The 27,960-nt window shown below is 40.1% G+C and overlaps 1 protein-coding gene across 1 annotated transcript; it reads left to right on the top strand.

Annotated features, from left to right (window-relative positions):
* The first annotated feature begins 4,286 nt into the window (after positions 1–4,286).
* gnb1a (guanine nucleotide binding protein (G protein), beta polypeptide 1a) lies at positions 4,287–27,936 on the top strand. Its single transcript, XM_037245694.1, has 11 exons — positions 4,287–4,690; positions 15,470–15,576; positions 16,794–16,832; positions 17,546–17,652; positions 19,951–20,014; positions 20,486–20,648; positions 22,479–22,545; positions 22,889–23,090; positions 23,470–23,686; positions 25,045–25,160; positions 26,034–27,936. Exons 2-10 carry the CDS (start codon positions 15,520–15,522, stop codon positions 25,149–25,151), a joined length of 1,023 nt encoding a protein of 340 aa, XP_037101589.1. The 5' UTR covers positions 4,287–4,690; positions 15,470–15,519; the 3' UTR covers positions 25,152–25,160; positions 26,034–27,936.
* The last annotated feature ends 24 nt before the right edge of the window (positions 27,937–27,960 follow it).

The following is a 27,960-nucleotide window of genomic DNA, read 5'->3' on the forward strand; positions in this document are numbered from 1 at the left end:
GGAGTCGAACCCACACCCTCCGAACTGTGAGGCGGACGTGCTAACCAGTGCGTCACCGTGCCGCCATTTTTCAGTTTTCAATTTTTTTCAATTTCAATTTTTTGTATTCATTTTTATTTTCACATTTATTTATTTTATATTTTGATAGTTTTGGAAAGAAATGAAATGAAAGAATTGTTAGGCAGACGGATACTAAGTCTTTAATGGGTTAACCTCTATGCCTATTGGTTGATCGACATATCAGTCCAGCAAGTGCCGAGCTTTTTAAAACGTTTTGGATGTAGATAAGCGCTTCTTAAGTCTTCTGCAAAAACTATGTAGGGACATTTTTATTTTATTTTTCGAGTAACTGGTTACAAAGTGGCCGAACTAAAATAACAAAGTTGTTGTTTTTTTTATTAGTGCCATCACAAAGCCCTTATCTCAATCCTATTGACAAAAACCATAATTGGCCCCAATGAATTCCACAAAGCCATCAGAAAATGCCCCTCTGGTTTATACATGTGAACAGCAGATGTCAGCAATGGCTCAGAGGAGTCCATTGACCTCTGTTGCCTCGTCTCAGATACATGTAGTAAGCAGTTATCACAGATTGTAGGAGATTATTCTAAAGCAGATTAATGCACTCCAACCTGCCTATAAATGGCAAGGTCATTATGAGCTTAGCCTCGTGTAATGTCAATGGCTTTTACGAAGCGTGTGCAACATCATATTAGACAAATACTGGCGGCGTTATTTTGCCACTTTTTCTAATCTAATCTTTGCAGTGATCTCTTAGCGCTAATGCTAAGCGATGATGCTACTTATTACCTCTGACTGTGGTGTGTCTGTATGTTGAACACCCACTGGATTAATATTAGAAAATTCATATGCAATGAATCAGAGGTGTGTATAGTCCATTTATGGGGGAGCTGAAACCTTTCGCACCCCTAAAATTAATCCAAGTACAGTAATCCCCCCTCCAACGCGGTGGTTTTGTTCCAGACAACCCCAGCAGTCAGTGAAATCCACAATAAAGAAATACCCTAGTATTGATACAAACACATTTAAACATATAATCTATAATCATGCATATAATTTTTCACGGCTCAGCTTTAGTAAATTGATGAGCCATGATCTGTGGAGAACTGAGACCTGGCAACTGTGATGTCATTTTCAGTCGACAGCAAGTGGCAGAATGGCCGCCCCCTGAGATGGATAAAAACAGGTGGATTTTTCTGCTTAACTCATATACCACAAACACAATATTAATAAGAAAACCATGTTTAGACTAGTGAGGACATACAACATATGATTGGCAAAAGAATTTGGGGATTGACTTCCCCCTTTAATCTCAGAAATGCGGGTTAGCCACCAAGTATGACGCTCTCAAGGCATTGACGTTTGTTGGCGAAACAGTTTTGAAGGCATCATTGGCTCATTGGAGAGCTGTTCGCAGCAGATTTTTCCTTGTGTGGTAATATAACCTGTCGCCGTGGTAACCAGTGGTTGGGGGTCCACTGATTTACTTCTTTTAACTATTCCTGTAAATGTAGTTTAAAAGGCCTGGTTGATGCGGTTGGTGTTTGAGAGACAAGACCCAAACATGCCACCATATGGAAAAATGCCCACATCAACTCAACTCACCTTCAGCAAAGACATGTTCAATTTACCCAAAGCCGGCCATGGTTTAATAACGCTTATATTGTAAGTAAGTGCGTGTGCTCAGCATACTGCCTGTATTATGAGGATTACTATTGCATGTGTGAGTGCATGCATGTTTTTTAAATGGTCAAATGTGGGGTTTTTTTTTCTTCCTTTGCAATCGGCTCATCAAAAGCGTCAATTCTGACGATAAACTTTTCCCCTGAGTGGCCTGAAGCCCAGCTTAAGCAGCTTCACAACACATGCATGTAGACTGGAGGGAGCGTATCCAGGGGCAACTAAATCTCAGCAGCAGTTCCCTCGGCCAGATGACTCCCAATGGAAACTCACACCCAGGGACTCTGCATGACAAGCAAACACACACTGGGTTAGTGTTTCCAACTCGTGGTTTGATCAGGGACTTGATTAGAAGGTGCTTATGTGCACACAATGCTCCATAAATTAGTGGTTAGCACAAAACAAGCTTCCATGGGTATACATTCACACTATTATGACGAGGTATTTCAGCTTTTCCATTAACCTTGCACATTTTAGACTATTACTGCAGTTATGGAAGATTTTTACTTTGTCATTGTTAAAAGCTATACTCTATCAATGGATGCAAAATAAAGTGCAAGGCACATTTGGGAACAGTAAAGACATTTTAGACAAAGCCTGCAAGAACCACAAACAAAGTGCAAAGAAAGGGCGATACCACCCAAATCAGCCAAATCTCAGGTGAGCTGGATCCTATCCCAGGTGTGCTATCCCCTGGACTGGTTGCCAGCCATTAGCAGGACACGTGTAATCAAACCACTCTTCACACTAGAGCACAATTTAGTCTCCAATTAACCTAAAATGCATGTTTTGAGAATGTGCCAAATCATAAAAACTCCCCAACATGTTAACATGACAATATGCATCTAAAATTACATCACAAGACTGCAGTTCTCACAATTCAAGCACTGGGCTTTGGCACAACTTTACTCACTAGACATCCGAACCAGAGCCGGTCGAACTTGAGTTGCCGTCTTCCGTTCAACTAAGACACTCCCGAAAGACAACATCTCCCCAAGTACCGCTTTTAACTCAGTATGCAGTATTAACTCTCCTGGGAGCACTACAGGTCAAAATGACTCAGGGGTCTCTGTCTCCATTCTACAAACATGCGCAGGAAGTAAAAACAAACACCGAAGCAGAATTTTCGGATTCAAATGTTTTAATGGCATTTTGAAATAAAGTAGCAGATTTAATCTGATTTATTATTTGCTCACTCATGTTTATGACACACTTGTTTGGTAGAGTTTTGTATAGTTGCCATAGTGTTAAAAGAAGTAAATTAAGTAAAAGTGTTTAAAGCCAAGGCATTTATGTCTCACACATCTGATATTATTCATTGTAATACAGATTAACGTCTCGCAAATATATTGATTGCTCACATTTTAAATTGCAATTAAAATTTAGAGGGGAAAAAAATGTAAGTCATTCATCAATACTACCTCCCAACCTTTCTATGTATCGTTAAATGTACGCCACACGCTGACCCTTTTCTCCACCATATCATATTGACAAACAAATCATGAGAGGAAACAACACATACAAAAACAAAAAAACATTCAAACTGCACGGAATGGCCAGTTATGTACAATTTTAGTGTAGCAGTGCTAATCACACTAATGTGTAGAAAAAACTACAGACCAGCATGGTAAGTGTGCATGTCCATCTGAATGGTGAGATACGCTCTTATTGAACTGAAATGCCTGAGAAATTGATAACGCTGGATACGTACCACTGCACATGACAGCCTAATAGCATGCAAATGCCATTGCTTTTCTATTCATAAAGTGATAAATTGAATAATTGGATTTAGTTTAAACCAAAATACAACTTTTCTGGTTGCTCTTAATTAACAGAGTTTTTTTCATTTAGTATTGTTTAATTATTAAATGAAACCAAACCGCATAGACAACAATTGAGCCAGTATTGCACAAAAGCGAGGGATGTTGTTCTCACCAGCCTTTTTGAAATTTGAGAGCAACTTCTTGTTGGCTACTGATTAGTAATGCAAATGGATACTAGTTTCTGGTTCGACTGCATTTCAATGACATGTTTTGCACATAACTAGTGATGCAATTTACACTGGCTCAAAATGATTAACCATTATCAAAAATATATAATTTTGATGATCAATTAGTTGTTAATCTAATTTACCGAGCTCAAATTAAATTTAAAATAACATAATTTTGACACGTCTGATTATTGAGAAAATATGCAACAGTAAGTAGCGTTAGGGGAACAGGCAGGGCCAATTTTGTAATGAAGTGTGCAGTTTGTGTATGCTATACTGTACAGCATATTATTTGAGGGGTACTTGTATTTAAAAACTGTTTTTGTAGTTACATAGAGTGGGCAAAAAGTAGGCATTTCTTTATTTAAGAAAGAAGCAAGGGAGGGACATTAGGAACCTGAATCTTGGCTGGAAACACTATGACTATACAAGATGAAAAAATGTTGAATGGACCTAAGACGTGAAGTTGTAATGAAATGATTTTGGGCCACCCTGTCTGACAGGATTAACCAAAGATAGTAGTATTTCCTGATTTCTTGAAGTGGTCGCCGACCCTTGGCCCGTACGTTGTGACGCCTCCTGAGCGTGGGGTTTCCCGGAGCTGAGTGCAGGGTTACCGCGCCCATCTCTGCTGTTTGATGGCCGCAGGAAGAAGCCACTGAGATCTTGACGCCGAGGAAGTGAAGAGGGACGACGACGCCGTAGGACGAGGGGATCTTTTTGGCCGTGAAGGTGGAATTTTGTGGAGGCTCCGGAGAGCACTCACGTGGGACTCAGAAGGCCTATCTCGGGGTGAAACACCACCTCGCATCTGCTCTACTGTGCCGGTGTGGCCCCCCCTCCTCCTCCTCCTCGGCGGGTCAAAACTGTGTTCGGGGAGTGCCGCTCTTCGCTAGCTTCACTGAGCTAAATCCGAGCGCTTGGCTGGAGAGAGGAGAGACGAGCTCTTACTTGTTTCCAGCTAATGTGATTCTAAGCGCTGATTTCATTTGAAAGCAGGTAAGGATATTTTTTCTACCCATACTCGATGTAATCCATATATGTTTCAGCTAAAACAAGAGGTTAACTATGTTGGTTAGTTGATTACCTAGCTAGTTAGTTTATTTGGTTGTCGTTAGCCTGCCACTCGCCAACCAGGACAGTATAGAAAGGTAATAGATTGTAATTGGGACATTAGTCTAGATTTTTAATTAAATGCACCCATCTCAAGTCGGCACTATGCGCTACTGTTAAAACAGATGATTAGGTAAGAGTTTGCAATGTTAACGAGTTCCCCTAGCTGCCAACTAACTTGACCCTTTTAAGACAATTTTCCTGTACAGCACGGGGGCTAGTTTAAAGTGCAAATTCCTATCCCAGTTGTTGCCAACAAGTCGACATGTCGGCCCATATTTTCCATGTCTACGCTAAATCCCAAACTCGTCCACGTATCGTATGGTAATATTTTCCCCTCGAAACTTGAAAACTGTAAGATTCCTGATGCAACTTCTGGCATTTGCGAAACACTTTTAAAAAATACTGAATTTGTGTTTCCTTCCTGCCGTGCTGCAAATCGTAGCATCATGCATGAATTGAGTCTAAAAATGGCTTCTTCGCCAACCCGAACCACCGCCGACACCACCCCCTGTTTTCTATAGCGAGTCCAAGCAAGTTAGCCCAGCGGTGGCCGCAGCCTGGCGTGGCTCTCATGGGTGTGTTTCGCTCGATCGTGTGTCATATTTAGGCCAGATTTTGGGGGGTGTTTTTGGGAACGGCGTTTGTTTAAACCTGGAGGGCGTTGCTAATATTTGCTCCGCTTAGATTATTTGCGTGAAGCGTTATTTGCGTAGTGTTGTGGCTGGAGGATATTCGTCAAATTCGTCTTTTTTTTTTTTTTTTTTTTTAATTCAGTGGTCCCAAGCAAAACCGATCTGAAGGTGCTATTGGATCAGTTTTTACTGTTAAGATAAACGGCGACCAGGCTTTACGGGGATGCCACTTCATACTAGCTTAATTAGCCTATGGCAACATTGTTGACTCGAGCCAAAATCACAAGAGTTAAAATTTTGACCCTGGGCCCTGATGTGTAAAATGTTTTTCCATTTTAGGTCGTGGCTGATCTTTTCTTTGTAATGTAGAGAAAGTTAGTCTAATTGGCTCTGTGCAATCCTGTTATCTCGACCTCGGATGTGTTGCGGGGCGAGCTGTTAGCATCTCCACCGGCCATGTCCCATACCCGGCCGACTCATGCTTTCTATCGTTCACCGTGATATAGAACCCGATCGAATGCTATTTCTCTTGACGCTAAAGCACTATTGTGGCCTCGTTTGCATGATATTAGGAGGTTAATGTGCCTAGCAAGTTAAGAGGCTAGTCGGACGTGTTGCTGAGTCGTGCGCCTCCCCCTAACTAAGGGGCAACAAGATGCCGCTCTGAGCAACTTCCCGCCGGGCTGCGTCGAGCCGGAAACTCGCGAACGTTTTGTCGATTTAATTTTTGTGTGCGCTTTTTTTTCTTGTCTTCTAATAATCGTCAGAATTTTGTCGGTGGGGCTTCATTTGGGCAGTGTGTCCCCTCCCTCCCTCCACCGCCCCCAATGAATGGGTTCCTGTACTGAGGGCCCGTGTAGCTGCACTCAACAAGATGGCGTTCAAAGCCTTCCTCATCAGCGCCTTTTCTCCCACTCGTAGTCAGCTGCCGAGCGTCGGAGGGCCTGTAGCTGGGACCTGCTAGCCTCCAATAATACACTGTTGTTTAGAAAATATCCCGTTTTAATTTTATCAAGTATTTTTTCAGAAACATGTTTCCTGGCGTATGCAGTCAGATGTAGGACAACATGGTGGGGGAATTGACTGAGCATGAATAGCAGTGAGATTTGCAAATCCATTTCTGGTTGGACAGTATGTATGTCAACATAACTATTTGTAATTTGTGGCCTTTTTGTTGTTCTATTAACAATCCATTTTACCAAACCTCAGATCGGATCCAAGATCCATTCCTTTTTGGAACGATTTGCACTGCCAAAGTGGCCCCATAAATAAAAACAAAACTTTAAAAAAAGGACCAACAAGAATTTGAGTAACAATTCAACATAATTAATTGCTGTGCTGAATTTAACCAATCTCATTTTGTTTAAAACAGAATGGTCTTTCTAGTCTGTTAGCATTATTTTTTGCATATGTGGGGTCATGAACATGCACTGAACACAAGAGGCTGAATGCCTGTTCATGAATTTAATGCGCTAGCATATTTTAACTTCAATTCAACTTTTTAATTCAAATCCAGTTTTTTTTACTCCCTTACTGATTCACAGAGTGAGGAAAAAGCGCACCATATGCTTCCGCTTATTGTCCCGACAAGCACTTTCTAACATTATCTTTTACTTAAGGAGGCATTCTGTTTTTGCTACATTCAGAACGAAGTCGAAATGTCACTTGGTCCTGCGTTTCTTGCATAACTTTGATTACGAAATAGGAACATAGCTGCTTCATCTATACAATGCCACAACAGAAGAGAAGGGGCTCCTCCTTCTCTGACACAAATAAAATAATGTCATCGCCAGTCAATCAAGTGGCCGAGTGTTTCGCTAAAACGTTGTCCAATTCTCAATACTATTGCTATCCTGGGTCAACATCTTCTTGTGGCTTAATGACTTTTTCTACTTGTATGTGTCAGGAGGTTGTCTTTCATGGGTGTTTAGTGTTTATTATGGCAAGCGTCACCGCAACATTCCTTTTTGTTATTGTAGCTAGTATTATTAGCCACTTGCGCAAGGGGGGGGGGTGGTCTTTTGTTTAAAAGAAGAAAAAAAAAGGATTTTCATATTGTGTATTTTTAATCTTCAAGTGCTAGATAGAAATGGGATTATATTCTTAGTCTGTGTTCCACTCTGTGGGATTATATGGCTTTGGTCGGTTAATCGTTCAGATTTTTTTCCCCTTAACGACATTCTGTTTTTAGCTATATTTAATGGTTTGTTTATTCTTATATTTAAAAAATCTGGAGTATACAATCCTGGAATATGGCACCAACTTTGTTTGTTTTTATCATCCTGTTGTGGTAGGATGCTTTTGTGTACATTAAAACTGGAGACAGAAATGGTGATTATTTTAATCATAATTTTTTTTTATTTCTGTGACAGACCTTACATATAAAGATAGATAATCAGACATTTAACAGTTTTGGCCAAGTTGTTTGTGTTTTGCTCAGATAATCTCAACACAGAACACCACACATCTAAAGATTATGTTCTATCACCCATCTAGAACCCAGTCTTAGTGCTCTATGTTTAACAAATGCATTGCACTCCTAGCCAAGGAAACTTGAAAATCAGACTGTCACAGCACTCTCCCTTGGCCAACTTGCTGTCATGGATGAAATTTGTAATATTTTCATTTTCTAATTATAACAACAATAAAATATAGTGCCACATTCATATTGATCGCAATTTAGGCTGGCATGTTGGTACGGCTTTTGATAACCATTTCAGTTTAACTCATGGACCCTTTGGTAAATGAATCTTCTGTCTCCTATCTAAAGTGAATGAATCACACAGGAAGTGATAAAGATGACAATGAACCAAGAAGTAGTGATGACAAGGCAAAATAAAGTGGGGGTATGCAACACTGGTGGTTATGGAGTGAAACTAATCTCTTCTTTTAGCAGCCGGATCGTGGCAAAGACCAGTGGAACTTTGAAGTACACCATGCTGACAGAGTGTTAAAAATAATGTAATCTCCTACGGTGCACACCACTTTGTCACTATTAAGGGTGTTTCGATCCGATACTCAAATGGCTGCTGTATACTACAATTGTGTGGACTTGATCGACAATGGATTACAGTACAAATTGATGAGCAGGATGACAGATTGGCTACTAATTGGTGCAGCTAAAATAGCAATTAGAGATCAACCGATGTGGGGTGTTCTATTGCCGATGCCGATATTTAGAGTTCTATGTTCCTCCGCACCAATTACACGGGGCTACCCACTGACGTTCCTGACTTTAAGTCAGCGCTACTAAACACGAATATCGGCCGATGAATTAAGTAATAGCGAATATTGGCCTGATGTATCGGTAGCAATGCAAGCATCTTTCGCACATAATTTTATTTCTCTGCGTACATTACTGTAAAAAGTATGAAGTAATAAAAGCAAATTGATATCACCCCCATAATTTTATAGATTGTTAGCCAGCCCACAGCGCTTAGTTAGGTGAAGTAAGCCTCTAACCTGTTACATAGCACAAGTGATCTCAGTGCGCCACTTGCTTTTACGCACGCACACACACACGCAATAAGTACGTCTCGTTCTTTTAAGTCGGTGATCGCTTTTTAGTTGGAGAGTCAACCGGCACTTATGATACATAAAAAGTCCCCACCCCAAAGACAATGAGATAATTTTGAAGGAAGACGCATGTATCCTAGTATTGTCATTTTCCTTCAAATTTGATGAAATTAATGGCAATTTCCGGGAGTACTGTTACCTTGAAATAAGGCTAGTATCGGTACTCACCCGCCCCTACTTTACTAGCACTCACACCCCATTGCTTTGCTTGGAGTGCTCTGCTGTGTTGAGACTTGTGTCGTGTAGTGACATTACGGAGAGCCAAAATGAATTTGCATGTTTGGAGTTGCTCAGCCTGAGATGCATCATGTCCAAATCGGATTTAAAATCATATCCCGAATGTGGTTTCGATCCAAATGCAAAAATTGCATTTTATGTGCTTTGTGATTGTTCAGATTATTAAAAAAAAGTCAGTTTCAATCTGGTTGGGCTAAATATCTGATTTTGGCTGGCAGTCTGAACGAGGCCAAAATGTATTGGTTATATTTATCTACACTGTACTCAGTCTAGTCAGTGCCCTCGTGAAACATTTCCCAAATCAATCAACTTCTGCTGCCAACTTTATCCATGTAAGTTCTGCTGTAATCAGACATTATCAGCATCACATTACCACAATGATGGACTCGACACAAAAATTCGGCTTGTCCCTAAACACTGTTGTGGTTTATTTTTTACTCAAAAACCGTTTAAGCTCAGAGTCTCAAACGTCCGATTCGGTCATGTCTCAAACGTCCGATTCTGTCATTGGACATAGGACACTAATTAATAGAATAAACGTCAGGGAAATTAATGAGTTATCATTGCAGCAGGTCTAGGGATTTTTCTGAAATGAAATGAACATAGCTCAAGCTGGAATTCCCTTACTTGTCAAATTATTGCACAATAATTTTACACTATGATATGCATCCCAACAACAAGCTGTGTGTTGCCAGGGATGTCAGACTGACTTGATGATGATTTTATAAAATGTCCATGAGCAAATATCCCTCAGTATTTTTCTCTACTACCCCTAGTCCCTTGTAGCAGCATTCTTTGTGACCTGGTTACTTTTCAGCCACATTTGACATGCACCACTTCCTAAAAGCACTTAGAGGGACTTTCACCCAACAACCAGGAGGAAGAGGAGGATAAAAGACACATGCGCAAAGGGTTCAAATCTTTTGTCACATTGAAGTGCCATTAGTGATGGCCCCTTCTTGGTATGAATCTCAAATGACTTCCACAAATTATTTATCCAAACCTTTTAGCTTTGGTTTATACTTAGCATCTTGCTATCAGTCATTCTTTATTGACTCTCGACTTGATCATAATTACAACTCTACCGGTCACTTTAAACTATGTGACGATTCTCTGCATTGTGTGTAATTTTTACACAACTGGTTAATTTAGTTTCTGCGCATCATTTGCACAGCTGTCGTCGTTCAGTATGACAGTACTAATGGTATCCTTACATTACGTTAAGTATCTCCACCTTTGTGTCACATCTTGTTACTGCCATACTAGTTTGCCACATACTACAGGAGAAGAAATATCCTTGTTTTTTTCCCCACATACTTGGCAAATGAAGACAATTCTGATTCTGTTGGCACAAGACAATGGCCTAATCTACATCAGACGACTTAATTCAGGTGAATGATCAGCCTCTGCTCACGTCAAACTTGCGGGGAGTTTCCTGTGTGCAACCCATCGAGGTCTGATGTCTGCTGTTTGGTTGTTTGGATGGTGGTTTGACAAGCACTGTCCGGCCAAATTCTTATTAGTTCAGCAATCGCTGATGTCAGTTTCACGGGATGAAAAAGACTTCGAATTAAATCATTGTTATGGGTGCGGGAGACATAATTAGACTGTAAAATTGAGATGTATTTTTCTTCACAAATATAACAGTCTTAAAGTCATAGGCATGAAAGCATCTGCCCCACAGTTTTCACAGTTTTGATCTCTTCAACCAACAGGAGAGACCAATGCATTGGCTGGCGCTGGAGGCCCAGCCAACATTTGGATGGCATTCGGGATTAAAATTGTGACCAGACGATTCTGAGTGACGAGCCTGTCTGGATTGATATGTGCTACCAGTCAACTGGCCCATGTGTGTGGTCGCACCAGCGCAACCCGGTCATGACGCTGAGCAACGCAGCTAAATCCCCTTTTTCATCTTGTCCTATTCAATGCCAATTAGCATGTTGCCACATTTCATTATTTGGTCTGATTTAGCGTTGTGTTACGGACCAGTCGGTGCACTGTAGCCCATTAAATTAATCTAGAGATAATGGATATTATTTTTTCTTTTCCCCCAGTGACCAATGAATCGGATGGTCGAAAATATTGACGACTGAAAGTCGACAAATAATTGGGGGGTTGACTACAGCCCTAAACCTCTGTGGCATGTTTTCAGCTCCATGTTTGGCTGTTGACATCAGTTCTTCCGTCAGGATGTATCCTGTGACCTGGTAATGTCATACAGTATGATTCTTTGAAGCCTGGATGAGCACAGGCAAGCGTTTTTGGAGTAAGAGAAACCACCGTGTGCTTGTATACTCTTATCGCCACATCCGCTGAATGTTTTGACAAAGGAAACAGAAAAATGGGGGAAACGCCTGTACCGTGATGCTCCGTCCTCAAGATTGCGGCACCTTGTAAACATCATTCCAGGAAGAAACTGCAGTTAGCTGCTGACAGACTTCTGGCAAAGATCATCTGCAATCAACACTCAGTGGTGGTGTAAGGATTTGTATGCAGTCTAGATTTATTTTTATTTTTTTCAAACTGGTAGACTAGGGCTTGGGTGCACCCCTAAAAACAAGGTATAAGGAATTTGGTACTTTCATCGGATGGGAGGCATGGGAACTGAAGTTGGTACTTAATTTGGTACAGACAGATTAGGGTCAGTACTACAGAGAATGAATTGATGTCAAATTAAAAGTTTGTGGCCAAAATGTAGTGAGAGCTATGTACCGTATCGGCTGCATTCAAGTGAATAATTAGATTCCTTTTATTGGAGTGAAAATATTGGATCGTGACACCCCTAACTATGCAATTTGTTTTTTTCTTTAAATAAGGTCATTTATAACTGACATATTGGCCACTAGTGAATGTGGGAAATATTTTACCACGCCACTCCTTATTTCACCTCATCATTAGCGAGGCAGTGTATGTGGAGTGCCCACCCTAGGACCGGTCTCTATTCCCTGCTAATAGCAAATATATTTGTTAATGAATTATTTGACAAATAATGAGTTAACCTCGACAAGGCGAAGAACATTTAATAAAGCTGTGTTGGAATTGTGATTTGTCTTTTATGAATGTATGTACTAACCTGCATTCTTTTGGTGCCCATTTTGAACCCACTGTGCATATATACGATGAGTTACACTTATTTGTGCAGCCGGGGCTTAAATTGAGGTTTCGACTCTCGCCTTCTTTCCTCGCATTAGTTTAATCTGGCCCTGTCCTTCATCTTGATTCTTCTGCCTCGATCCTCTTTTGTATCGGAGACGGTCATTGCTCACCCCTTATGTCATCATAGAGAAGCCTCTTGTGAAACCCCAAATGTTCCGTCTGCACACCACTCATATGAAGAAATGCACCTGAAAAGAATACTGTAGTCCCTTTACTCTTTTTATGGCTGCTTGAAAGGTGTTATTCTTTATATGTACTAGTTAAGCAGGATTGTCAGTTTTTATGGATGTTTGAAAGGTGTTATTCTGTATATGTACTAGTTAAGCAGGATTGTAACATTCAGTAGAGGTGTAACAAAAATTATTTGAGTTGGAAAATCGGTTTTGTTCAAAGGATGTTGGTGCATCGACACGAATAGAGTGGTTCTATTTTAAAATAGGGTATCGAAGTATGTATCAAATAATTTTGTAATGGAGAGATATAACAGAGATAAATGACTAATTTACGACTGACGAGGTCATTCATAGTGTAAAATGACGAGAAACTCATTGCAACATACCTTTGTAAACCTAACCGTACCACATTGAATCATAATCTTGCTGAATCAATTCCAATTTAAAATCAACATTCCTTGACTCGTGTTGCACCACGTGTCTTTTACTGGGGAGGCACACACCCATATTATCCAAAGGGGGGGGGGGGGTCATAATTAGGTTGCCGTAGTAGATTCAGCTTGATTTTTCTTTTCTGTGTGAAAAGGAGAGAGATGTACGTGGTCTGTTCTGTAGTTATGAGAAATGCCGATATGTGCCTGTGTGCATGGCACTTCCTCCCTACTCGTTACTATGCTGTGCACGAGATGTCGTTACTGATAGGGGTGGCTGGAAAATGTGAAGTCTGCTTTCCTCCATCCCTCCCCTCTTTCTCTTCCCCTCCCCCTCTACCTCTAAAAATAGCAGGCAGAAAGAGAAGGCACTGAAGTCAATGCATTTTCTATTCGGCTGCTACAGTGTGGCCTCAACACCAGCAAAAGTCCTCAGTCACGCCTTAATTCTGATATCAGTTATTGACATTATTTGATCATTTTGAGACATGAAAACTGCCTGTCCCGTTCCGGACCTTGAGGTCCTTTATCTTTTTTTAAAATGTACACTATATGTATATTGTCCCGTTGAAGTGTGATGGGTTTCTGCTGCACACAATAAGTGGTATAGAATAAATAAATGGCAAAAAGCTCAGAAACACTTCAGTAGGTTATTCACCCGTAACTGCAACAGTAGGTAGTGGTTTGATGTTCTTGTTCGGGCTGTCAAACACAATCGAATAGTTTTAAAAACAATTTTCGCAACTTGTGGTGAAACGATACACGGCAAAATATTGAACCGTTTGGTTCGCTCTGCGCGGTACAATACGCCCTAATGGACCGCGGTACTTCCTTTACACGCATACATTTATGTGTATGTTACCGTGTATGTTTATGTGCCTGTTCAAGCAGTTGAGAAGCAATCCCTCGGTGAAGTTATGTCCAATCTCTGTTGTGCTTGGGCTGGCACTCATGCTCTTGTAACCGTAGAAGGGTCTGTGCGGCCATGGTTGCCAGGGCCGCATATCATCGGTTGCTTTGGGCTTCTTGTTTAGAAAAATCACTTGTAAATATTTGTAGTCGTACGTTGTTTCACTTGGTTGTTCCCAAGGTACACCTGCTATTTTGACCCTTTTCTGCTCCCAAATCCAGGAGAGACCCTTAAACCCATGTCTCTCATTCTCAAAGTTGCAACAACACATAGAGAAGTCTGTTTCCGAGACCGGTCGCTGTCATGGTTTCATAAAATGAAAATGCGAAACATGCATTCAAAATACAAACAGGAACTAACCTAAGTAAAAAGTTGTGAATAATTTGTGAAGAAATAAGAGTCTATGTTCTTGTGTGCGATGTCACACTACGGCACTCCAATTGAACAAATAGCGTATCACATTTCACCTATTGAATAATAGTCCACTGAACTCTTATCTTTTCCATTTGTATCTTCAATTCAACTTCAACCTTTATCTCCTCAATATATAAGAGGAGAATTAGCCTGTGATTACATCTTTCAGCGGGAAGATTACCGTAGGTAGTTAAGGCGCCTTGCCGAGATGTAGACCCAACACTGACCAATCAGCTGACTGGTAGCTGGAGGCTTGTTCACTCAAGGAGGTGTTCCGTTAGAACTTCTCAACGCTACCTGGAAAGCAGTACAGAGAAACTTTGAGGTAGGATAAGCTAATGTTTGTTTTTCGCCAAAGAATTTGACCGTTTGAGTGTTGGAGTTGACAAGGTCGTCTCAAAAATGGACATTTTGTCGCCTTTGATATATTGGTTCATCCTTGAGCTAGTTTTCAACTTGGATGAGCAAGGTGAATAAACAGTTTCTCCTGCATTCGTTGTGGTTGGGTCTACTGAAAGCTGTAGTATATCCCTGTCCCCACTGTTTGCATTCTACTTTTTAATATGACTTGTTTGTATGGAAAGTGAACGTGTTGATGCTAAGAGCCTCAACCCAAGGATTGGGGTCAACTGGATAGCCACTGCTGTTCAGATCATCAGCAGGTTTTGTCTTAAACGGATTTGGCTTGAGGAGCTGAATCAACTGTGTCCCAGGATTACAGGAATGACATTAGAGGATAGTTGAGAGTCTTGAGGCCAGAGCAGCAACATTTTCATCAGCTGCCTCTCACCAATCGGTGAGCACCGGTGTTTTTATCTGTAGTTCTGCAAAAGCCAAAGTAGTGTTGCAGTGGTGTAGCCTTCTGTTTTTCTAAATAGTTGGAACCTTGCCTACTTTTGGTGACCTTTTGTTGGGTAATGTTAAGTCCTATGTTTTTGTTGTTTGTTGAAATAATTTCTTACTGTCGTAGTGTTAAGGGCTTTCAGCTATCTTGTGTTTTGCTGACTGGATTTGGGACACATCCTCTGATGAATTTGCACAAAGTTTGCACTTCCTATTCCAGTAGTGTTACTGCACAGCCACATTACAACTTTTAAAGTTACTAACTACTACTATCTTGTCACCTCCAGATCAGAAAGAATCTAGGCGGCGGAGCGAAGCACACCATTAGCAGAGGAAAATGAGTGAACTGGATCAGCTACGACAGGAGGCTGAGCAGCTGAAGAACCAGATCCGAGTAAGTCAATTGCAACCCGCCATCAGGTTTTTGCTTTACAGGACTTTTTTTTTTAAACTTTTTAAAGTAGTATTAAAAGCTGTTAAATGTAAATTAGATCAGACAGCACAATGGAGCACTGGTTCGCACGTCCACCTCACAGTGCAGTGACTGTGGGTTCCATTCCGGGGTCCGGCCTTCTCATGTAGAGTTTGCATGTTTTCCCTGTGCCTGCGTGGCTTTGCCAAGGGTGCTTAAATTTCCTCCCGCATTCTAAAAAAAAAAAAAACGGCATGGTAGGTTAATTGAGCACTCTATAATTGACCTTATGTATGTGTATGGGAGTGAATGGTTGTTCGTCTATATGTGCCCTGCAATTTGCTGGCCACCAACTCAGGGTGCTTTTTTCCCCCCCCACATCCTTTGAACTAAGACCCTGCATCTTAAACAATGATGTGGCTAATATATGCATTTTTACAGGATAACAAGCTTCCTGCTGCCAATACATTTTAAGGGCCAATTCCAATTCTACATCTTCCTTTTGAACCCCGAGCCCTCGATTGTGCGCATTGACAAGAATAAAAGTGTTCCGATTCTCAGGGGGCTTTGTCTCGCATCAGAAAGTGGTGACAGCTCCTAGATACATGCTGCGAGTGAGCAAGGTACATTCTGATGTGGGATGAAGCCCTTTCATGTGATGTCACAAAAGATCCTAATAAAATAATAATAATAATAATAACAATAATAATAATAAAATAAAAAACCTTCCATCCCCAATGTTTACAGTGTGCCTGAGGTGAGAGAGCATTGGGGGAAAATTGTTGCCCACACAACAAAATACAGGTTTGGACAGCCCCAATAATCCCAGTCCCAATAATTCTTCACTTTATGAGGATGGATACTAGCAAATCAGGGGAGTGCATAATACATGAACACGGAGAAAAAACTGCTTTTGAACAGTAATTTTGAGGGGGGTAACATAGTTTATTTTTCTTAAAACTTGGTCCTTGTAATGTCATTTTCTGTAAATATCCCATGTCGCAACATGGACGCCTGTGGGTTATAAATCAAGTGTGACCTATTCACGTAAGGATTATCTTCTTTTTTCAATTTAGTGGTTGCACCTTATATTAAGGTGCACTCAACAGTACATAACTTGCAGTACAACTTGTAGCGTGGGTTACAAATATAGAAACAATTGTCTTCCTTAATTCAAATGTACTTGTGTTGTGTTTCAGGATGCCAGGAAAGCGTGTGCTGATGCTACCCTGTCTCAGGTAATGAAATGTCTTTCTCAAATTATTATGTAAAACTGCTGTATTTTCTGTACCTGAAGGCGCTCCGGTTCAAAAGGTCAGTTACGGAGGCTATTTCTGTACTTAACCCATTCACACGGCGCATTGCATTATACATACGGTATCCAAAAAGTGAGTTGGGCTGTATTTTATCCTATTATTTAACAATGGACGTGCTACTCACATTATTTTGATGAATCTTCATCCACAAATCCATCCTTATCTTCTGTATCCAAATTGAACTCATGACTGCTCTATTTTCATGTACAACCGATCCGCTGGTGCCATTTTCGGGGCTCATTAGCCAAACATAATATTTTGCACATACTGGCAGTATACCTCGGCACGGCGGAACTGAGTACGTACTCTTAAGTATTAATTAATGTTCTCTGATTGGTTTAGCGCTCCAGCGTACGTATTGGATGTCCCTGTGTTGGCAGGAAATGTTCCGGCAATCAATCAAGCAGAGCACTTACCAAAGTCACACAACATTTACAGATTTTGGAATTGGGTGCACTCAAAATTAAAGAAAATTAAAGGCTATTAATGCACCTTGTGCTGTGGAAAATACAGTAGTCAAGATATTTTATTTCATAAATGCCTTTCACGTTGATTTACTCTGAAACACAGTAGTGTTTTTAACTGTTATGGTGATATGTTGCCTTTTAGTAAAAATGTCTCTTAATCCCGTCTAGATCACAGCTAACATTGACCCCGTTGGCCGAATTCAGATGCGCACTCGCCGAACACTGAGGGGGCATCTGGCTAAAATCTATGCCATGCACTGGGGCACCGATTCAAGGTACTCTATTCAGTTGCAGTCAGTCCATTAACTAAATATTTCATGCCATCGACCCATGCCCTTGCCTAAATGCAGGAAGTAGATGTAAAAGCTTACTTGAATGTCTTTTTGCTGAGAGTTTCTCCTTAGGGCACTTGTCAAGTCCTAGAATTACACAATAGCTCCAGCTTGCATCCACAAGCTCTCCTCTATTTTTAACATCTGCCCAAAGCCATCGTCGATGAGACTAACATAAACCAAGTGTTCTAACAAGTCAACTGTAATGTATTTGAACAGTATAATCCTTGTTGTTTTTGTTGAATGCTTATTGGACATGCATTAATCACACCCCTCTAGAGTGTGTCTTATGTTATGGGTCCTGTTTATGGTTTTGGTGTTGGGCATGTGGGTAGGGAAACGACCCAAGATGGCGGTGAGGTCAGTCATTGAGTTTCATTGAACAGTATTTCTTACTTAAAAATAAACTTTTGCGTAGATTGTTTCACAGCCCAATGACTGGAACTAAACAAAATACTGTTACCCCACCATCGTAGCAGTCTAAATTCCATGAGAAAGTGTCAGCCTTCCTCTGATTCATCTACTAACGTTCGCCTGAAGGCTTTGGTATTTATTAGACTACCAGCTGAGATTTAGACTCCAAGAAAAAAGGTCACATGTTTTGACCCAGCATCTCGATTGTGTCCGCCTTTTAGCCCCTTGGACACAAAATGGTGAAGTTGGATGTCTGCGAACATTGTTAACCTTACAAACATCTAGAAATTTGTACCACTGATCTTTGGTTTAAAAACAAATGTTTTGAGCAACATATTTATATTGACGGCAGCTAGGTTAGCATTTCTGCCCCACAGTTCTGAGGTCCAGGTTAAAATCTCAATCTCTCTTGAGCCATATTTCCGTCCGTGTCATATTATAATCGGGGCCTTAACAAAAAGACCATTGCCGTAAAAGCTTTATGTATTGATGTCTGTTCCGGCAGCAGCCTACCTGCATCGTACATGTTAGTTTTAAGGTAACAAAAAAAAAACTTTAATCTCCAAGATCCCCTATTTCCTGAACTAGTTATTGTTTTGGTCCAATTTTAAATCCATCCGCTTGTGGTGTTCCTTTTGCTATTAGCACAAAGCTAACCGGTCGGCTCACTCCGGGCATCCAACAAGTGATCGAATTCCTTTTAATTGCTGAAGTTACTGTGTCAAAGGCTCATACTCCTATTCCGCTACATTAGTAGGAAGAAAGATTTCTTTGGAGGAAGCAAATGCTATTTCCCACACAAGTTGACAGATGAGAAGGGCTACTAACAGTTGCCATGTAAACAAAATGTTAGTTCCAGTGACATCACACATCTCATTCAAGTCTACAAAATTATAAATCGATAAGCCACGCCCAATCGAATGAGTGAACAAATTACGACTTATTCGTGCACAACACTACAGAAATAGCTCGTCACATGTAAACAGTTGACCACAGATCTCCGGTTGGAATGATTTCAATCGGAATCAGATTTTGGAATTTGGTCCACACAAAAGGCACACCTTCGGTTTTTGAGAAAATTAAAGGCTTTTCAGTGCCCCTTATGGTGCGGAGATACGGTAGTTAAGATTAGCAGGCTCCCAGTGGGCCTTGATGTACTTTGCTCACTGCTTCTCCTGCTCCTCTGTGCATTGGAGCTGTCACTGTAGTTACTTGTTGGATTCACCTGCCCAACAGAGCTCAGCCCCAGTTACCCAGAGCTTTCCATTTTTGTTCAAAGAAAACGTCTATGTATCCATTTCCCAGAAAAATAAAAAAAAATATCCTAAATAGTAATTCCAGAAGACTTATGCAGCGCTTTATTTACACCATACGTTGCACAAAACGTTTTGAAAAGCCACACATTGTTGTTAGAAAATGTAGTATAATTCTCAGATTGCAGCCATTACTTTCCAACTATGGGTTATTGTTGTCTTTTATTTATTTATTTATTTATTTATTTTTGTTCCAAATGGGTCAACTTAAGTAGAATCTCACGTTGCATTGTGGCCAACGGTAGGAACTGGGTCGGTTATTATTGCACACATTGGTGTTGTAAATGGTCCTTGTGGCTGCCGGCAAGACGAAGAAAGGAAGTAGAAGGCGAATAAGAACATAGAGTTCGAGTTTGTGTTTAGATAATCCAAATTTAATGCCCAAGAGCTACTCTGTTCGTACGACCACCGATTTGTGTATAGTACTAATCACTTGGTTTTTTCCCTGTTATAAAAAAAAAGTGAGTGACAAAATTCTAAATAATTTAAACAATATTTACTCCTCCCCCCTTAGGCTTTTGGTCAGTGCATCCCAGGATGGAAAACTCATTATTTGGGACAGCTACACCACGAACAAGGTAAATTAGTTAACTGTATATCATTGGCAATGGCCTGACTGCCTGTTATTTTGGAAGCGAATAGATATGGAGAAAAGGTGTTTTTCCATAACCTGTGAAAATGTATGGTCATCCCATTTTTAACCTAAATTGACATTTACTTGTGCAAAGGGTATTAATAAAGTGAGGAAGGACTGCTTGTATTAAAACGAATTAAGTAAATTTGGTATGTTCACATTTTGATGTTAAACACAAACTGAGGGGGAACGTGACTACTGTAATTATTGATAAGACATCAAATGCACATAAAGCATTTGGGATTTCATGTCTACCAGTCGAGAATCACTGTACTTAAGGCCACGTGCCCAATTTCAGAGTCTTTGATTCTTTATCCAAGAAGCATTTCCTCTAATATTGTTCCCTCAAAATGGTAAACATTGAAACATATGTCATTATATGCTCTATAACATTCAATATTGTCCCTCTCTTCAGGTCCACGCCATCCCGCTGCGCTCCTCTTGGGTGATGACGTGCGCCTACGCCCCTTCTGGCAACTATGTCGCATGTGGTGGCTTGGACAACATTTGCTCCATCTACAACCTGAAGACCCGTGAGGGAAATGTGCGGGTGAGCCGTGAGCTGGCTGGGCACACAGGTAGGCTGCACACCAGATTGATTTGCTTAATCTCCAGTCACCACAGCCTTGCAAAATCCGATTTACTACTCTTTACATTGTCCGAATTCCTCTTGGAAATTTTGGTGAGGGATCCTAAGACTCAATTAGCGTATTTTCTACACCATAAGGCGCACTTAAAAGCCTTTAATTTTCTCAAAAACCGAAGTTGCACCTTTTTATAAGGTGTATGTTTTGTGTGGACCGAATTCCAAAGTCTTTAAATGTTGTGTGGCTGCCACCACAGGGGATGTAATATGTAGACCCAATGAACCAGAATCAGATGACATTACGTTGTACGTAAAATACATAGACCGGGCGGTAAACCAATCAGAGAACTGCACGTAATACTTAAAGTATGTACCTCCACTGCGGTTGAAAAATGAATATTATCGGTTTGTGCAAAGCAAACAGCATAAGGACCCTCTAAAATGACATTGATAAAGAGACATGCCTACGAGGCACAATTCAAGCTTTCTGGAAAGCCGGATCATTGCCGAAGAGCAACGTGACAACGACGAGACAATGACAGCCCGTAACTTGGCATGTTTATTGTCGAGAAGATGAGGACTTTAGATTTGTGTTTTAATATCAATTTACCAGTACATGGTTAAATAGTAGAATAAAGTACAACCGAACTCACTGTCTTGCTTCCGTGACGTTTTCCTTCGTTTACTGTAAGTCATGACATACACTACCGTTCAAAAGTTTGGGGTCACAAAATTGTTTGGGTGACCCCAAACTTTTGAACGGTAGTGTAAATATTATTATAATAAAATATTATGAATTAAATATTATAAATTATATCTTATATTTGTATAAGATTATATATAATCTATGAATATAAGTATACATATATATTATAAGATTTTTTACACAGAAGATTATATATATCATCTATAAATAATTATCTAAATAAATAAATACACTACCGTTCAAAAGTTTGGGGTCACCCAAACAATTTTGTGACCCCAAACTTTTGAACGGTAGTGTACATGCGCCCTATAATGCGGTGCGCCCTGTGTGGATTAAGTACAGAATAGTCCCCGCAATTGAGTATGCGCTTTATAACCCAAAGCGCCTTATGGTGCGGAAAATACTGTAAAAGAAGTCAAGAATAGAGGGCAAAAGGTCCCATGTCTTTGTCATGCGGACACTTCCGGTGCAGTTTTTTTCTCCGTATGCACATTGACCAAGCGTTCACTCATAATTTAGCGCTCTTGGTTGATTTTCACATCAGGGATATTCTAATCCTACGGTCTAATGAGTGTTGTGCAGTAGCTGAATATATTGTAGCTCAATATATTGTAGCTCTACAGCCTTTACCAATGAAAGTTTTGTGCTTGAAGGCAAGAATTCATCTGATCAGTGTCACATGACACAGGAAGTGTCAGCATTTATGTTCTTGTTCCTTCACCGTAGGGAGGGAAGCACAATCTTGATTAACTTAAGAAGAATAAAGGAAGCAAGATTTATTTTTCACTTAAAAGTTTTTATCAGTAATAAACACTGGGTCTTTTCACTGATGGTCCAGTTTTAGAATGCGGAGCTTTCATCGCCCGCAGCCTGGGTTCGATTCCCGGTCAGGGAACCATATGCAACCATAGGGCATGTCAGTGTCTCCCCTGTGCTGGTCCCAAGCCCGGGTAAATGCAGAGGGTTGCGTCAGGAGGGGCATCCGGCGTAAAAACTGTGCCAAACACTTCTCATGCGAATTATCTGGACAAAAACGGGTGTTTCGCTGTGGCGACCCCTTCGGGGAAAAAGCCGAAAGGAGCCACAAACACTGGGTCTTGATGCTGTTGTTACCAGGTTACCTGTCCTGCTGTCGCTTCCTGGATGACAACCAGATTGTCACCAGCTCTGGAGACACCACCTGGTGAGTTCTTACATTGCACCCAATGTAGCTTGCACATAACTTCTGCCTCAAGCACGACTTTACACTTCTTAACTCTATTAGTGATCTGGGTTTTTTTTTTTTATTCAACTCTATGGAATTCAGATTATTCATTTTTCTTAGTATTTGTCTCATTTAATGTTATTTTTAATGTCATTTTGTCTCCACTTTGCAGTTACATTGCTGATTGTAGTTGACCGCCTCGATTTAGGACTAAATGTTGGTCTCACTCTGGCGCTTACAATCTCTTTTGCCTTCTTGCAGCTGATAAGATTGACTCGCCCATTTTCCTTATTTTGATTGTGTCCCTCTCACTTCATTTTAGCGCTTTGTGGGACATAGAGACTGGACAGCAGACAACTACATTTGCTGGCCACACCGGTGATGTCATGAGCCTCTCTCTGGCACCCGACACGAGGCTGTTTGTGTCTGGGGCCTGCGATGCCTCAGCCAAACTCTGGGACATCAGAGAAGGAATGTGCCGGCAGACCTTCACTGGCCATGAGTCTGACATCAATGCCATTTGCGTAAGGCTCCCTTACTCGTACATATTATTCACATACTAAAGATCGCCATGATAATTTGAGTCTTGGCCACTGGCTTAGCGGCGGTTCAAAATGTGTGAGCCTCAGAACCCGATACATGCTCACACCAGTCACATTACAGCACGTCCATTCATTACTCTCGCCCAATGTGTGTGCGTGAGGGGGGGGGCGTAGAGTTACCAGCTGTTGTATTTTCCAATTGTCGGGTCTGAGTCAGATTAGACAGAATTGCGCAATGTGCGGTGGCCCAAATTGTTCTTTGAAATTTTCTGAATCATCATTCTCCTAACAGTGCCTCCAATAATCCACATTGCATACAATCAACACTTTATTTGAAAATGACAATTGCCAATGTCTGCAGTTCTTCCCCAATGGCAATGCCTTTGCCACGGGCTCAGACGATGCCACCTGCCGGCTGTTTGACCTGCGTGCCGACCAGGAGCTGATGGTGTACTCACATGACAACATCATCTGTGGTATCACCTCTGTGGCTTTCTCCAAGAGTGGCCGCCTACTGTTGGCTGGCTACGATGACTTCAATTGCAATGTCTGGGACACCTTGAAGGCCGATCGTGCAGGTAAACTTTGCTTGATGTGGTTCATGTTGCCATGTTACTGACTTTTTTTTTTATATAGCTAGCTTGGTGGATGTTCAGTGGACCCCTGCATACTTGCAGTTGAGCACCCACAAGTTCTCTTGTTCGCAGAGTTTTTTTTTTTTTTTTTTTTGGGCAGGGTCACATTCACTGTTAGGCAGTTGCGAATTCATTCTTGCGCAGATTTTCTTTTTCTTCCAGAACTGAACCTTCTCAATCTGCATAAATCTCCGGCTATTTTTGAGTTTCCTTGGCATGGCAAAAAAAAAAATTGTGCGTTGCGAGTGTGTAAGAGCAAGGGAACGATGAGAAACGTTCGCGTCTTTGTACACAGGTGATTCTTCTTATTGTTACTGATTGTTTAAATATCCGTTACTTAGAGTTATAAGTAGCGGAAATTGCATTGCGAGATTTGTTAGTGCGTCAAGTGCGTTTTGCAATTGTGGATTGTTATCTTGAATAACTTGGGTCACACGTAGGCTGAGTTATACCACTGTGTTAGAGACTGAATTTTTTGTGTTGATTTTATTTCAAAGGTGACCTATCAAGATGTTAGGCCTGCTCTGCCAGGCAGTACTTGTTGATTGTTAAATACTTTGTTGATTGATTTTCATTGTTTCTTCTCAAACATTTGTTGGGTTAAATTTAGACAAATAATTTGTCACATTTGTTTAATATAGCATTAGTGTGCAATGACATAACTTGAAGGTTAATTTTCCATTTTGTAGTTAAAACACCAGATATTGCCTGCAACAGCTGATGAGCCCCATAGGAAGGCATGCATACTTTACACCTATTGATCACTTTGTGGTCACTTCAAACACACACCTGTGTGTTTTGTGGCTATTTTTAGCACAATTGTGACTGTAGTGTGTGGAACCTTAAAGGTTAACAATATTACATTCTGGATTGTTTCTACTACAATTGGAATACACCATAGGATATAGAATCTGACAATTTATTGTCAGTTTTTGCCATCATTAAATCTTGAATATTAAAGCCCTAAATTAAATTTGAAGACCTCTGGGGAAGTGTAGTTGGAGATAGAAAAACCTTGCCTCATTTCCCCAAAATATTTATTCACATTTCTTGCATGGCTCATCTGTAGATATGAGATGATGAAAAGATGAGCCGATACACACGGGACCACATTTACTAGGTTCTGCGTGCTGCTGCCATCTCTTCTGCGCATGCGGGTCTCACACTCTTTTAAATGCATGGCTGAGGTATTGACAGATACTTATAACCAAAGACTCAAACTCGACCAGGCCATCTCTAATTATTTACATAGCTGCAGATGAGTTGGCTGTGCTTTTCTTGAGTCTTCACTGTGTCCACAGGCGTCCTGGCTGGTCATGATAACCGGGTGAGCTGCTTGGGTGTGACTGACGATGGCATGGCAGTGGCAACAGGGTCCTGGGATAGCTTCCTCAAGATCTGGAACTAGAGTCTGAAGGTATGAAAAGATTCCAGGATGTTCACATTGTGGCTTTTTTCACATAAGTCAAAGAATGGCTCGGGGGGCTCGTGCCTTTCTGTAATCCGGCCCACTGACCATTTACATTCAAGAGTCCACAAATATGATAATAGTTTCATTCATGCAGCTGTTTTTTCCCCCTAAAATGTCTTCAGTGTTGCTGTTTTTAATCCATGTAGCATTTAAATAATTTATTAAAGGATTTCTTGTAAACAATAATATATTGGTAAAATAAGCATGACATTTTCTAAATTAAATAGGTTGATTAATGATGATTCACTTAATTGTAATGATGTGATTAAAAATGAAAATGCATTAATTTAACAAAATAGGCTATTTTTTTTATTCCCACTTCCATCTATTACTGACCTGGCACATTTGATCAGGTTTATTGCATTCATTTGACCATTTTTTATAAAATGTGTTGGTTAAAATATTGTTTTATTTATCTAATAAAATAATTGGTTAACTAATTTCTTGTAAATAAAATGAAATAAAAACATTAAATAATTATAATTAGTCAAAACTAACTATAAAGGGTTCCTAAAATAAAACCGGTCATCTTCTATGTTGTAAAATGAGCTATGTGTGGGAGCTATGTTTTGTGCGGAGCAGAGGTGATTACTATGCAGTGATGCTGAAGGAATTGTGTTGCGGCTCACGTTTAGGAATCGCTGTCATTGATAATCTGGGGAATTTTGATGGCCTGTGTTTTCATGGTCTCCCACTAATTGTGGCTGCTTTAACTAGCAGCCGTCGCAAAGGACATTGTGGTCGTATCACTCTATTTGAGCATCAAGCCTTTTGTTGAGTAATTCTATCTGCAACTAACAGTGGTTTGTTCATTTGCAGATTATATCCGGACTCCAAAATTGCGTGGAAGACCATTCCAACATCACAATGTTTAATTGTATTGCATATCCAATCTTTTCAAAACATGATACTGACTCAAAACACCCAAAAAACTAGTAAGGGCAAAAATCTCTCTCTCTTTCTCCTCCTCTTTAAAAGAGCACAATTGTCTGTCAATCATTCAGCTCTAACTGTGCAGGTCAAGGAATTTGGTTGTCTCTGAATGAACGAATGGAAAAGTTGTTCATTCCACTCATGACCACAGCTTGAGTGAAGATTATTACACGACAGCGATTTACCGCTTCATAGCGTCTGGGCCATCTTTCAATTTTTGTTTTTTTCACCCCTTCATCTCTGTCGAAGTAGATCTTTAGCTTGTCTGTTGAGGATCAAATGAGGATCAAATCTTTGTTTTTTTGCTAATCTTTACATGTTTGATAGAATGTTTTAATTTGAAGATATCCTTGGGAATTCAGCTTTATCCCACAGGAGAACAAAGTGAGAGAATTTTGTTTCAACAGGGAGTCCTCAAGCCACTTCTGGCCCTGCTGTATATTTAGACCCATGAAATCTTTCTTTCCCCCTCAGTGTAGTCCGCAAATCTTTGTTTGCACAAAAATGTAAACTTTGCATATATAGAAATATTGTCAAAAGAAAAAAAAAATTAACTAACCAAGCACATGCTGTTATAAATGAATGCTCATTTTTCAAATGCAAAAACCACAAAAAAGAAACAAAACCATTTAACAATTCTTGAAACTCTTTTTTTTTTTTCTTTTTTTTTTTTTTGGTCTCGCGTCAGTCTAGACTAATGAAATGAACATTAACCTATTTGATCATAATCCAGCCAACCCTTTCTATATTTTATTTTATTTTGTTTCCCCTCCTGTAGTTTTGTGTTGCTGTGGTTGGGACCAGGGAATGTGGTCGGGTAGGGAGTTGCTCCATTTTAGCCAAACTGCGTTTCAGAACTTTCTCGAACAGGTGCCCATTCTTTGCTTGGAAATGCAGTTACTACTCTGTGAATGACATGTTGTATAAATCAATGTTTGAAAATAATATTGAAACTTTTTAAGTTAAAAACTAAAAAAAAAAAGATTTTGGTTGTCTGCAATGGGTGGGTTATCTCTTAGAATCGCATGCTGTAGAATTGCTTAAAGGTGCATAATATGGAATTAAGTCCTTTGATGTTTTCTTTAAGAAAAGAACCTGTTGAATATAGAAATACAGTGGTATTTATTTTTCTTTCCCCCCAGTTTTGACTTTCTTTGTTTTTGCTACTCCGTGCATACCATAATACAACTAAAATGTCAAAGCTATGCACACGAGAAGCAAACTCAGCATTATTAAAGGTTGCTTAGTCCATACTTGGGAGGGATTACACAAATTATTTAGAACCAAATGTAAATTGTACACACTTGCATAAATACATTTAATCACCTAAACATACCAATAGGGCAAATTTTCATTCCTTCTGTAGCAAACAAAATTCATAAAGGTTTTTTTCTGTTCTTTAATAATAATTTAAAAAAAACTTGCAGCATCTGGATGACAGACTTTTTTGTTCACTTGTAAATTTAAGACGCTCTTCCTTTTAGCAGTAGTGCCATTGTTTTTTTCGCTGCAACAGTCTGTACAAAAAGATGTGCTGTGATTGTGTTTTAGGCCTGGAGTTGGCAAAAAAATTAAAACTGAATTTAAAAAAAGGCAACATTAAATACCTTTGCTTTTCTCTCATTCTCAATCAAATAACCATAGAGCTCTGCACCCCTTCTATTCCCTTTTCACCATTTGTATTTCATTTTCAAGTCAGTCAGTGTACAACCGAAAGCTGGATGCAAGATAGAAACTATATTAAAATGTACTGTTATTTAAAGATGTAATAAAAAGCAGTTTGAGATGACATACTGTGTTGAGTGTGATTCAC

This window comes from Syngnathus acus, chromosome 2 (genome assembly GCF_901709675.1).
Source record: "Syngnathus acus chromosome 2, fSynAcu1.2, whole genome shotgun sequence".
Classification (NCBI taxonomy): Eukaryota; Metazoa; Chordata; class Actinopteri; order Syngnathiformes; family Syngnathidae; genus Syngnathus; species Syngnathus acus.

What these genes read in the sequence shown, in the direction of transcription:
- gnb1a (XM_037245694.1), top strand. Translation starts at nt 15,520, where the DNA reads ATGAGTGAACTGGATCAGCTACGACAGGAGGCTGAGCAGCTGAAGAAC. An exon ending in CACTGGGGCACCGATTCAAG is followed by an intron (nt 17,653 to 19,950) that starts GTACTCTATTCA and finishes CTCCCCCCTTAG; the next exon opens with GCTTTTGGTCAGTGCATCCC. An exon ending in TGAGCTGGCTGGGCACACAG is followed by an intron (nt 20,649 to 22,478) that starts GTAGGCTGCACA and finishes TGTTGTTACCAG; the next exon opens with GTTACCTGTCCTGCTGTCGC.